The following is a 14,666-nucleotide window of genomic DNA, read 5'->3' as shown; positions in this document are numbered from 1 at the left end:
GACACAAGCATCAAACAGGCTACCGACACAAACAGCAAACAGGTTACCGACACAAACATCAAACAAGTTACCGACACAAACATCAAACAGGCTACCGACACAAGCATCAAACAGGCTACCGACACAAGCATCAATCATGTTACCAACACAAGCACCAAACAGATTACCGACACAAGCAACAATCATGTTACCACCACAAGCAGCAAACAAGTTACCGACACAAGAAACAATCATGTTACCAACACAAGCAACAATCATGTTACCGACACAAACATCAAACAGGCTACCGACCCAAGCATCAAACAGGCTACCGACACAAGCATCAATCATGTTACCAACACAAGCACCAAACAGATTCCCGACACAAGCAACAATCATGTTACCGACACAAACATCAAACAGGTTACCGACACAAGCAACAATAGTTACCGACACAAACATCAAACAGGCTACCGACCCAAGCATCAAACAGGCTACCGACACAAGCATCAATCATGTTACCAACACAAGCACCAAACAGATTCCCGACACAAGCAACAATCATGTTACCGACACAAGCATCAAACAAGTTACCGACACAAGCAACAATCATGTTACCAACCCAAGCATCAAACAAGTTACCGACACAAACATCAAACAGGCTACCGACACAAGCAACAATCATGTTACCAACACAACCAAAAAACATGTTACAGACACAAATATCAAACAGGTAACCGACACAAGCAACAGTCAGGTTACCGACACAAACACCAAACAGGCTACCGACACAAGCAACAATCATGTTACCGACACAAGCAACAATCATGTTACCGACAGAAGCACCAAACAGGTTACCGACACAAACATCAAACAAGTTACCAACACAAACATCAAACAGGCTACCGACACAAGCAACACTCATGTTACCAACAGAAGTACCAAACAGGTTACCGACACTAACACCAAACACGTTACCGACACAAACATCAAACAGGCTACCGACCCAAGCATCAAACAGGCTACCGACACAAGCATCAATCATGTTACCGACACAAACACCAAACAGGTTACCGACACAAGCATCAAACAGGCTACCGACACAAGCATCAATCATGTTACCAACACAAACACCAAACAGATTACCGACACAAGCAACAATCATGTTACCAACAGAAGCACCAAACAGGTTACCGACACAAACATCAAACAAGTTACCGACACAAACACCAAACAAGTTACCGACACAAACATCAAACAGGCTACCGACCCAAGCATCAAACAGGCTACCGACACAAGCATCAATCATGTTACCAACACAAGCACCAAACAGATTACCGACGCAAGCAACAATCATGTTACCAACACAAGCACCAAACAGGTTACCGACACAAACAGCAAACAAGTTCCCGACACAAACATCAAACAGGCTACCGACCCAAGCATCAAACAGGCTACCGACACAAGCATCAATCATGTTACCAACACAAGCACCAAACAGATTACCGACACAAGAAACAATCATGTTACCAACACAAGCAACAATCATGTTACCGACACAAACATCAAACAGGTTACCGACACAAACAGCAAACAGTTTACCGACACAAGCAACAATCATGTTACCGACAGAAGCACCAAACAGGTTACCGACACAAACATCAAACAGGCTACCGACCCAAGCATCAAACAGGCTACCGACACAAGCATCAATCATGTTACCGACACAAACACCAAACAGGCTCCCGCCACAAGCAACAATCATGTTACCGACACAAGCACCAAACAGGTTACCGACACAAGCAACAATCATGTTACCGACACAAACACCAAACAGGATACCGACACAAGAAACAATCATGTTACCGACACAAACACCAAACAGGTTACCGACACAAACACCAAACAGGTTACCGACACAAGCAACAATCATGTTACCGACACAAACACCAAACAGGCTACCGACACAAGCAACAATCATGTTACCAACACAAGCAACAAACAGGTTACCGACACAAACACCAAACAGGTTACCGACACAAGCAACAATAATGTTACCGACACCAGCAACAATCATGTAACCGACACAAACACCAAACAGGTTACCGACACAAGCAACAATCATGTTACCACCACAAGCAGCAAACAAGTTACCGACACAAGCAACAATCATGTTACCAACACAAGCATTAAACAAGTTACCGACACAAGCAACAATCATGTTACCGACACAAACACCCAACAAGTTGCCGACACAAGCAACAATCATGTTACCGACACAAACACTAAACAGGTTACCGACACAAACACCAAACAGGATACCGACACAATCAACAATCATGTTACCGACACAAGCAACAAACAGGTTACCGACACAAACATCAAACAGGTTACCGACACAAGCAACAATAGTTACCGACACAAACATCAAACAGGCTACCGACACAAGCAACAATCATGTTACCGACACAAACACAAAACAGGTTCCCGACACAAACACTAAACAGGTTACCGACACAAACACCAAACAGGTTACCGACACAAGCAACAATCAAGTTACCGACACAAGCAACAAACATGTTACCGACACAAAACATCAAACAGGTTACCGACACAAACATCAAACAGGTTACCGACACAAGCACCAACCAGGTTACCGACACAAGCACCAAACAGGTTACCGACACAAACATCAAACAGGTTACCGACACAAACACCAAACAGGTTACCGACACAAACACTAAACAGGTTACCGACACAAACATGAAACAGGTTACCGACACAAGCAACAATCATGTTACCGATACAAACACCAAAAAGGCTACCGATGCAAGCCACAATCATGTTACCGACCCAAACGCCACTTGTATAACTAGGTGTTATCAACTCAATTACAAACTATGTGAACGACGGAGGTTAACTATATACGTCAGTAATATTGCACTGAATTAACCGTTAAATCCAGCGAGGGAACCTTTTGCCTTTTCATGTTATGTATGACAGATACTGTCATCCGGAACCTCTCTGAACCCTGGACCGTACCGCTGTGTAACTAGGAGGGGCGGCAGATGACATGTTAGATATCAGAAAACAGATAGACACTGCGCACCGACTTAATCTCACGTCATTTGATTAAGTGACAACAAATTTGCCTGTCACTCTTTAGGCTCTTATTTTCTAAACAACATTTCCCTGCAATTACTCTATTCTTCTGTCGGGTTGTGTTCACAGGAATGTATGGCGGTCCTGATGAAGTCTGGGAATGATCACTTATACCGAGCATTGTTCGCTTGAACCAATACTAATTTTGTTCTGACAACTGAAAAACAAAACAGATCACATAAATCGCATATATAACCGATTAGTTAACAAGATAATAATGATGTATACCCAAAGTACTTTAAGAAAAGTTTCTATTTTCTTTTAGAGTAGAATAATCTCTTCAAGGGTTATATGTCGGTGAACCCGCATGGTAGGCCTGATAGGGCGTGCTGATCAATGCTACTCCGGGACAGACCATTCCAGACCCGTTACTGTTCAATCAACGGAGATGAGTGGGCCTGGATAGCAAGATGTCACTCAATGTTGTATTTCAATTGCCACCGCTCTTCATCAGATGTCGATTACATGTCAGTATGCTAACCTGTACTAGAATTATTTGCCGCGGTTTTCGCTGAACCACCGATAGCCTCTATCCATATCCTGATTCTGTTCCAAAGTCGTGTAAACACTATTAAACCGTCCTGACAAACCGAGACATGATAAAAGTCCTTTATCGGGATTAACCGCCGACTGTTACTCGAAAGTCCATGGATTGTAAAAACACATTATGTGGCTTTAAGTACACAATACCTTTTGTAATATGGTTTTCATGGTAACTGGATAGACCGTATATGTCCTTTTGTGAGGTAAATTCTCTGTCCCTACTGTGTTTTTATCGCCAATAAAGGTTTGGAATTTCACAATAACGTTTCAAGGTAGAATGCTTCTCGTTATCAACTTTGTTGAATTATGTCGGTACATGTTTTATGAGGCTATTTCCAAAATGTGGATTGCTCCACCTGATTGCGAACTATTTTGCGCTAATTGCAAGAGTACTTTTGAAGACGCAATCGCCCATTGTTTTTTAGACTGTGGCGAATTAGAATGAGCAAATTTGCGGGATACATTTTTGATGAATTTTGTAAATAAATATCCTGTGTATGTTTATGTGTCTTTCGACCAGTCAGACAGAGAACTCCAGGTGGCTACTCTGCTGGGTGCTCCAAGCGATATTATTTGTGATACTCTTAATGACGATGTTAAATCGCTCACGTCTTTTATCAAAGATTGCCTAATATTTGCGGAAAAAGCGTTCTTTATGACCTTCCGATAAATCTAGCTAATTTTGTAGCAGTCATTGCAATGAGTCTTCCTTTAACCACTTTTCATTGACTTATGACGTGTCTTTACATTTTTTCAATATGTGATTATGAGATGATATCAATATCAATTGTATCTCAATTTTTGTCTGCACCATTTTTTTTGTTCTCATGTCACTTGCACTCACCGTTATCATCCACATTGTACTCTTCATTATTTTGGAGGAAATAAAGATATAAATGAATGAATGAATTATGTCGGTACATGTTTTATGAGACTATCATGTAATTCTGAGATTGAGGTGGGCGGGCGGGCGGGCGGGCGTGGATGGTGGGTGGGAAATGGGGAAGAAGAATTTAGAAATGTATGTTCTGGCCTTGCCTTTCAAGTTAATAAATGATCTTGCATTCATAAAGGTGAAAATAAATCTGTTCTGCCGAAACTAAAACCCGTACCAATAGTTCTTGTCTCTCGCTTTGCACTGCGTATAGCACTGAAAATATACTTGAAACTCTACCATGCATGCTTTTGTGATACTTACTTTTCAAATTCATACCAACAAAATGTTATAAATACCAGTGATCCTTGTGAAATATACGTCTCTAGTAGTGATCAAATTAACAGCGGTAGCAAAATGAAACTAGTTCCGCACAACCATGATCACGTGTTGAAATCCTTTAGTTTTAATACATACGTAAATAATTTTGTGAAAATAATGGCATGTATTAACAACTACTTCATTATAAAAATAGATATTTTGATTTGTTATCATTGGCAGTTAATTGATAAATCATTGACGCCTGCCATTTCCCATCCAATAATTTATCCTTGAAATTCAAAGGAGCCCAACCTTCCATTTAGAGCTACAGAAAACACTTGTAAATGGAAAGTAAAATTGAAGATAACTCTTAAACAAGGGTAAGGTGCACTTGAGATGTACGGTAGCTTAAACTAAATGATATATATGTAGTTCACTGAGACGTATACAAAGAACGCCTCCAAATCAGTTTAGATACTTACTCATTTTATGTCTCCAAGCAATATGATATATAACCGCTATAATATATCCACTGTGAACAACATTCTTAAATACACATCACGCGCAGGATTAAGTATTGTGTTGTAATTCAGAATTCTAACCGGTCCCTTTTTCCTATTGTCTAATGTTTCTTGAAAAGTCAAAATCACAACTTGTGGTTTAAGAAAAAGAAAGGTACCTATAAGACTATTAAAAGGCCCGAAATCTCACAAAAGACATCTGAATGTTCTTCAGTTCATTAGATATGCGATTTTGGCAATGATCCTACATGTACCATCACCAAATCCTCTAGACTCTAGCGCGTGATGGTTATTGGACTGACAACCAAACAAAATAAGATTAAAATTTACCCGAAATTGTTGTCATTTGACTTAAGTTGATAAGAACGTTTTTCTCATTTTTATGATCAACTATGATGATGTCGAATAGGTGACATACACTCCCACACGAGATGTAGGGCCAGAAAGCTTATACATTTTGTACGACAGTTTCAGTACGCAGCAACGGAGTCCATGAAGGGACGACAACACCAGTCGTCAGACGAGTGACGCCGGACCAGATCCAGGCAGGTATACCACCTTTAGTACGTATTCATCACAATTAACATACTTATATACAAAAAAAAAACACCTGCATGCTTATATTGTTTTTATAAATCTGAGTATAACCCTACCATGCGGTCTCCGAAACCGGAAAGGGGGAGGGGGGGTACATGAATTTGCAGTCTAGGCTTCCTGAACACCTACGCTCTTTCTTACCACTAGATAACTTGCGTATAATAAAAGGTCAAACACAAGACCCTTGAGGTAAAGTTAAATTGACATTATTTAACTTTTCTTCATAGCCTATTCTCGAAGATAAGTTCAGAAAGGTATTTTATATTTACAATTGATCCTCAAAATCTGAAAATATTGCACTCCTCTTCATTTTTTATTACATGTATATCGTATAAAAGGAACCTCAGAGCGATAGAGATTTAATAGCAATATCAGGTTGGCCATTGCCTTCGTTCATCTCGAAACAATACTTTGTTACGTCTTTCAGCCATCTGCCATCTGCATTTTTCTGAGGATGAAAGAATGTTAGATTATCGGTATTGTATTTTACATTCTATTATTTCGTATTTTAAACCAAAGATCTCAAGGTCCATGTTTCATTTCAAGCTATATTCATCGCTCCTGTCTATACCACCTTTTGAAAGAAAATATTGCTTGGAGGCTTGTAGGTCATGTATTTTTTTTATTTATTTTTTAAATAAATCACGAACTGTTCATTTTTTGACGTTTAACTAAAAAAAAATCGGGAGACATACGTAACACGACCTGTTCATTATGATCTCGCCATTGCGTCATCAATATTACAAGATGGTGTATGTTCGCACACAATAAACAAGTGTTACATGTGTCAGCAACGTTAGATATAGACATGTATGGGGTTTCAAATTTATGATATACATTTTCGATGTGCTTATCATATTTTCTGCAAAGTCATTATAGAATCATTTAGGATTCTATTAAAATTCAATTTGCTTCACAAAAATCCGACAGGATAACAATAACTGACAGAAAGCTTGATTTGTTATGACAGTGTAATTACGACATTATCGGCGTTAGGGTAGCCTTAGGGTATACTGGCATTAAAATATTCGGAACCCATTCTGATTTTATCAATGGACAACAAGTGAGTGTTCCGGTTGCTGTAAGTAGTCTTGTGTTAAACATACATGTATATTGCATGGCACGATTTGTTTTATCTAAACATATTGTGTTTCCTTGTGTTCGAAACGGGATAGGACACAAGTTATACAACTTATACAAAGCCCTTTCCGTCATAAATTACAATTATAAAACTAACAATGTAAATACCATATTTATTTACATGTTATGATTGGAAGAATACTGGCAAATTAAGAGGGGGGTATGGGGGATTTAGGGTGGGGTCAGGGCTGGGGATAGAAGGGGCATGGAAACCGCCTGTGTCACGACTGTACACTGAAAGTCACCATATCCCGCTTTCTGCGGTATATAATAATAATGATAATAATTCGAGGTTCTTATATACCGCTTTATCACAACCTAGTTCGAAGATCGTCTAAAAGTGGTTCACAAATTATCATCCGTGGTTATAGGGCCTTTACAACTAGCCAATATCTTTCTCAACTCCCTGGGGAGCAGACAGCAGGTGCTGCCATTTCGGCGCTCACCGCTAGCATTCTACAATGCAAGCACCGCCCAAGGTATTCAAACTTATGACTTGTGTCAATAGGCTACTGCAGTAGCTGTGCTGTGGAGATGTCTTATAGTGACAGCTCGACTAAGCACCACTGAAACAATTCATAGTTGTGATACACGGCTCATCGAACGTGTTTAGATAGCTCTCATTCACACAACAGCTATATCTTTAAGGCAAACTTTCATTAAGAACACTCTTTGAAAATTGTATTTTTTTTTATATATATAGCCGGAACTCAGAAATTTCTTTACGCATCTCAACAGTACAAAGCTTCTTCCTGTCGATAGAACGCATTGCGGCTACATCGAAAAATGTGCATACTTGCACAATTCATGGGGAATTAATGCCAATTTAACAATCGACATTTTCCAATTAGAACTTTTAAGATTGTACTGGGAATGTTGCATCGAATAGCCTATGTAACAAATATTTCTAGTTGCTATTTCTGAACTCCCCTAAAATGGAAAAAGTAATAATTCGAGAATTAGTCGACAAAAAAACTGTTACCTCTTCATCATCCTTTTTCCTCGTGTTGCATAGAGGTGGCGATTTTTTTGATGACGTTAGATTGGTACACTGTTGTGTATCGCTAACGTCATTTGGCTATGCGGAGATATACCAGGGGAGGGAATGCAGAGTGTCGTTCGTCTGTCCGTCTAGACTTTCTAACACTTGGGAATTTCATGATTAGAGTCTGAATATAATAAGAAAACAAGTACAAGGCAATATTCGTCCGCCGAGAGAGGCATATATACAATATGTATAATCGAAATTAAATCAGTGTGTTTATTACAAAATATTAGAAGAAAACATAGAGAAATGCCAGTGATATTAAAAAAAAAAATATCTTCTGTTGTAAAAAATATATCTTCTGTGGTTATTTTGTTTAAAACAACAACAATGTGGTAAATCTCGATAGGAGTTTTCTTTTTAATATAAACACTCTAAGAATCTGAATTTCCTTTGAGAGAGAAGATGAATGTGTCATTGAAAAGATATTTACATATACGTATACAAAATCTAATCCGATTTCAGAAATAAGAAAAGCGGGCGAAAAAATTAAACATATCCACAATGTGCTGTCATATCAATGAAATTCCCTTTAGAATTGCTATTGTTTAATTGAACTTGTAATATAAATACATCATCTCCCAACCCCCTAGTCAAAAAGGAAACTTCCGGTTTGAAGTACCTCTTGTTTTATGAAGTTATTAATGATGTATCTTATTGAAGTTCGGTATAGTTGCCGAAAACATACGATACGATAAAAAATACGAATCAATTTTGGCAAATAATTGGAAAAAAAAGAAAAAGTAAAACCTTTTGTGTGAGATTTTGTGAAATATAAGTTCATTTATAGTTAGGATGATAAAAAAAATCCTATTTTTTGATATTTCTCCGAGGGCTTGTAAAATTTTTATAGATTTAGCGATAAAACTGCAGTTGAAAGAGACGGGGTTTCCTTAGAAATGTAATGTTAACAGTTCCAGGAGGAGTGCTGTATCAGATTGGAATGCCAAACAATTGCCTACATAAAATGTGAACGTGTGGCAATTAGATCGTCGTAACCAGGAAGATGTATTCTCATTAACCAATATACATCGAATTTCACGGGATTACTTTATGCCAGCTTTAGCATGAAACATATTGCAATAATTGGATACGGCAGTTAGAATGTACACTGTGAAATGCCAAATGCATTCAGCCAGTTTCTCGTCGCTAATGATTGCAGTAAAATAGATCATGGTTGACCGATTTGACATCCTGAACAAACCTGTATCAAATTTCATTTGCTTAATACGAGAAAGCAACAAGTCAGACATTAAATTTTATGTTATTTCCCAGACAAAATGAGTTTCATAATGTTTGTTGTTCGTTTAAAGTTGATTTGCGATGCCACAACGAGCTAACATGGTCCTGTTTCACTTGCTCGATTTGGTTAATTTTAACATTTTAAAACAAAACAAAACGGAGCGTGGTTTTCATGTGAAATTGGAAAAAAAGAAAATGATTAAATTATTCCATGTACATGTAAGATACGCGGCCGTAACTTTTTGAACATCATTCTACGTGTACGATAACCGTGATCGTAATTGTTGTTTCATAAGCAAGGCTCATATTGTGGAGGTAATTATTGGATATGATAAATATGCTTATTGACAAGCATTCAATTCACAATACTATGCTTACAGCTACAATGTATATGTACAGGTGGCTTTTTATAATTCTTTGTTTCGTTTTATTTCAATCAATTACGAACGTTCGTTACACAAACCAATAGTACATGGCCCACTTGTATACAAATCTTAACTCCTGAGATTTCCTCAAGTCTAAGATTTCCCATAGACAATACATTGCTTGAGATTTTCCTTAACTTTGAGATGTTTTTATACAAGTGGGCCCATGTATAATACAGCACCATCACGGATGAAAATCTGTAACGGAGGTGCACGAAGTCAAATTGCGCAAATTTCCAAACAGCCATGCTCCATATTTTAGGATTTTTGATAAAATAGAGTGACTGAAGTTGTTATTCAACGAGTTGGCTAACTCTTATATTTACAATTACCTATGGCATGCAATGGATCGCCCATGATAACGACAGCAATAGTGGTAGAAGTATGTAGTGGACATCAATGTACCCGAATCCAGATTAATGCAATAGTCGATTGGCTAGGGCAACAACGGAACAAATTTGACACCCTTGTGTTGTCTCCTATTGTAACAAAGTCAGTTAAGAGCATCTGTCATTAAAACAAAACAAAATATTGAACACTACAGATAACCGGAAACAAAACGTCTGCTACAGAGGGACGGCCGCACAAAGACATTTTAATATACTGTAATGCTAGAGTTTAGGACAATATCCTTTGAAAACATTTACACAAAGATGTGTAACTGATCCTATCGAAATTCCTTGCCCAGTTCTCGTTCCGTTACATGATCACTGCTTGCGTATACCCCAAGGTAATCGTGTTTATGCTACTTCAACTCAAAGATAACCCAACAGCAAATTGAAGTTGAAAATGGCCACCAAAGGTGACATTTAAAGACAAAGTATTACATGACGTACATTTGATCACAAGTTAACTTACAGAACGTAGATTACAAAATGTACATCAATACACACTGTTTTGCTTATTATCTAATTATGACCTTTAGCCATAGTGGGATTGTAAAAATCCGCCACAAAGGGGTGTGTATCTCATCCAGAGGTGCTCATGTACACAACTTCCCCACCAAGGCGTTTTTGTACATACAGACTGCAGCGATTACTGTTGTACAATAATGTAACTATTTTTAAATACGCATTAATTAATAGGTGAAACTCCTGTATCACGGAAAATCCGCCAATTATATTGTAGAAGTACTTGTGAGAAGTTTTTACTTTACACACTACATGTACACTACCTTGATCATCAGTCATTGTTCATTGTCAAACAGCCATGGTGACTCCTAGTACAAATATTGCCTGGTGAAAACGTAAGTTTGCAGCATGTAGTTTTTATAGTTTTAAGCAAACATGTCGTCATATTGACTGCAGTTTAAGCAAACATGTGTCATATTAACTGCTAACTCACGGGAAGTTACAGCAAAATAACGTCATTGACATCTTAATAATGACTCTACCTTAAAATGTAGATTAATAGAAATCTACCGACTCAGACTTTTAATGACAGGACAGTTTCCGGTATAGCTCCAGATTCGCAGTAATATCATGCGAGTCACACACACGTCTTAATTTCTGTCCCGTGTCAAAATAAATCCCCAACCCCTATTTTTAGAGACAAAATACATCATATTTAAGTGTAACATCTCTAGTGAGATCTTTAAACAAATAAACAAAACGGCCATCATCAGGCAAAGTGAACATGGTATGATAGTTGTAACTCAAATTCAACAGAAAACAAAGAATGCTGGAGGGGATCACAGCATTTTAAGCGCAAGATGAAGCTTCTTTAACAATACAATCGAGTTTCATTTGGTAGTGCTTAGTGTTAACAACTCCAAACATTAAAAGCTCTGAAGATCTTAAACATCTTTCTTTCATCCATTATTGAATGGCAGTATCTACAAATTTAACAAACTAGCAAAGCCCGTTAGTGCATCGCAAATGTTGTTTTTTTGTAATAAATCAGCTTCTGCTATACATTTTTATATGAACAGGGAAAAAATGAGTGTAACTCGAAAACTTTTTTTGTAATTTGCACGTGAAGGTAAAACTAATGGAAACCGAACTACAAATTTACATTGTATTAAAGATAAACTGATTTTTTATATTTATATAAAAACAAACTTTTTGTGTTGTTTTCTATTTCGATCCCTTTAACGTCTCTGCGCAACACATTGGCTCTCTGTGTGGTCAGCTGGTGCTGTTTCCTCATCGTTTAAGCATCGGTCAAATGACCACTCTCCAGACCAAACATCAATAGCTCCAAGGTCAACGAACATTCCTTGATCACTGCTGAAGGGGTTGTTATCAGTGAAGGCAAACATTGGTCCGCCATCCACAGAACCTATTGACCTTTGTTTCCCGCCTTGATATTATTTATACAAATATGATATGACATTGGGGTCAAGCTTCGAACTTCTGCTAATGGGCAGAGAATAACAAATTCAACACACTGATGGTAGTTCGCACACGATTCCTCAATTTGCTGATGAGTTTGACAATAAACGGTTGCGTAGACAATCGGCGCCCTAATACCATATGTAACACTTAAACGTTGACTTTGGTCTTTCCCGTGCGTATTTAGGGTGTAAAAGGGTCAGAGTCGGCATATAAATGTAAGTTATCATTCAATCCAATGGGCAGCTGAGTTTGACAGCAAGTGTTACGTAGCGGATTATTGACCAACAGAACCTGGCCAATCAACCGAAATGCTCAATTCGTATTGGCCGTGTCTACCTAATGCTATTAAAAACAGAATCAAAATAATGCAGAATGATTTATGGATGTGCCTTAATGGAGTATCATGGCTTTTACAAAAACACAAATCGCTAGGTAGTAAGAATTATCTGTTCATTTACAGACTGTATGAATTGTATGGTTCCGATTTTTGTCCGATGGTTATATATCCTGATTATGAAACCTGATTTCATGACATTACCGGTATGTTTGATGCCATCGAATATCAGCTTTGGTGCATCTATATACTGGTAATTGATTCTTATCAGTTACCCAATACATTCGTCCCTATGGTGTCCTTTCTGAGATAAATCTGTTAAGATGTAGAGCAAGTATATGTGTTTGTAATAAGCATTCTATACAACATATAAATGAACACGGTTTAGCATATTGACATGTTTTCATATCATCTGTAGATTGATTTCGTTTCTACTGATGCTTTTCTAAGGTTTTAAACGTACTGATACTATTATGAGGTTTGAACTCGGTGATACATGTACATATAATGTTCTGACGTTCCAAACTTGCTGATACTGTTCTTAACGTTTACACTCGCTGATAACGTGCTTCGATTTCAATCTTGCTTAACTCTTCTGAGCTTTCATATTTGCTGATACTGTTATGATTTTTCACAACCGCTGAGTATGAAACCTGATTTCATTACTATTACCGGTATGTTTGTACCTGATTATGTATCCAAAGAAATATATTACCTAATCTGTTATACATGGTATAAACATGAAGCCATATGACGCGACTTATATGGGTCTCCTGCATAATCGGGGAAGGGTGGAGGGGGGGGGGGGGATTAGGTATCTTTCTTTTGGAAACAAGGAAGTGACTTTTTATTTTGTTTGATCTTCTCTTCAGCAAACATCTACAACCCTATCTTTTCAAGGGTTAATATCACAGGTACAAACAGTTCGTCCTCTTGATTTCCCATCCTTTAAATGTCTAATATAACTATAGCATTGCAAAAATCAATTAAAAAAAAGGAATCTTTAGTGTGGGAATTGAATATCAACGTGAAAGAATAAATTCTGAAAACCATTCTCATCTTGCAGACATCTTTTGAAGCCGATGTCCTCTTACAATACACGTGACATGCAGAGAGTAGGCTTGATATAGAAACACCACACGGCAATAGTTATTGAATTCGGATTAGCTCTAGAGTGATTAAAATCAATCGACTAATTAAAATGCGTGGTTTGATTGTAATATTGGATTAGAATGTACTTTTACAGGTTCCGATTGTGATTATATCTAAGACTCCTGTATAAAGGTACACAGACGCAAGCCAATGGGACACGATTTTCAAATCAAGTCTTAGTTCAAATTTAAACGCAATTAAGAAGAGAATCACCAAAGTTCCATGTAAATGTATTGTATTTCTACCTTGTTAAGCATAATGTCCCTGAATGTGAGAATGTGCAATGCACTATACAGTAAAACTAAGCATGCAAATACTTCGAGATAACTAAGATATTCCAGACCTATGAGTGAAATAAATTTAAATGAACTATTGTAATGGTTAACCCACGATAACAAGCGTTTCGTCTAGTTCGTCACATCGCTGCACAAATGGTGACTTTACACTATCATCAAGTTTTACAACAGACTGCGATTTTGCGGCGAAGGAGTATTCAAATTAAGGTTCCTTTATGTATGTAACATGTTTAACGATTTAATAGTACAAATATGCCCATTACAAATAGTTTTATGTAAGAAGCATGAATGAATTGAAAAATATAGCATATACCATGTTGCAAGACAGATTCTATATCTTTATATCATACTATTTTTGTATCTGAGATCTAGGAATCGTGAACACAGGGAGTGAACACGAGGATTTTATATAAATGTATTTATAAATGTATTTCACATCACAGGGAGTGAACACGAGGATTTTATTTAAATGTATTTATAAATGTATTTCACAACACATGGAGTAAACAGAAGGATTTTACATAAATGTATTTATAAATGTATTTCACAAACGACGTAGACGTAAATGCGAATGACTTTGATTAACGTCTTCTACACGTAGCAATACACTTACTGGTTTCCAGGTTTGTTTTCGTTATCAACATCATCATGACCAGCAACATCATTGTCGTCCACATCCCCCTTTTCCTCCTCCTCCCC

At 37.5% G+C, this 14,666-nt stretch overlaps 1 protein-coding gene across 1 annotated transcript; it reads left to right on the top strand.

Moving 5' to 3' along the window:
• Positions 1-328: 328 nt before the first annotated feature.
• LOC110464202 (dentin sialophosphoprotein-like) lies at positions 329-2,482 on the top strand. Its single transcript, XM_021519294.1, has one exon. The coding sequence runs from the start codon at positions 329-331 to the stop codon at positions 2,480-2,482; it is 2,154 nt and encodes a 717-aa protein (XP_021374969.1).
• Positions 2,483-14,666: the final 12,184 nt, after the last annotated feature.

Source organism: Mizuhopecten yessoensis, unplaced genomic scaffold (genome assembly GCF_002113885.1).
Source record: "Mizuhopecten yessoensis strain PY_sf001 unplaced genomic scaffold, ASM211388v2 scaffold10971, whole genome shotgun sequence".
Taxonomy (NCBI): domain Eukaryota; kingdom Metazoa; phylum Mollusca; class Bivalvia; order Pectinida; family Pectinidae; genus Mizuhopecten; species Mizuhopecten yessoensis.
This window is presented reverse-complemented; position numbering and strand designations above follow the sequence as displayed.

Coding starts and splice junctions, on each gene's coding strand:
- LOC110464202 (XM_021519294.1), top strand. CDS start 329: ATGTTACCAACACAAGCACCAAACAGATTCCCGACACAAGCAACAATC.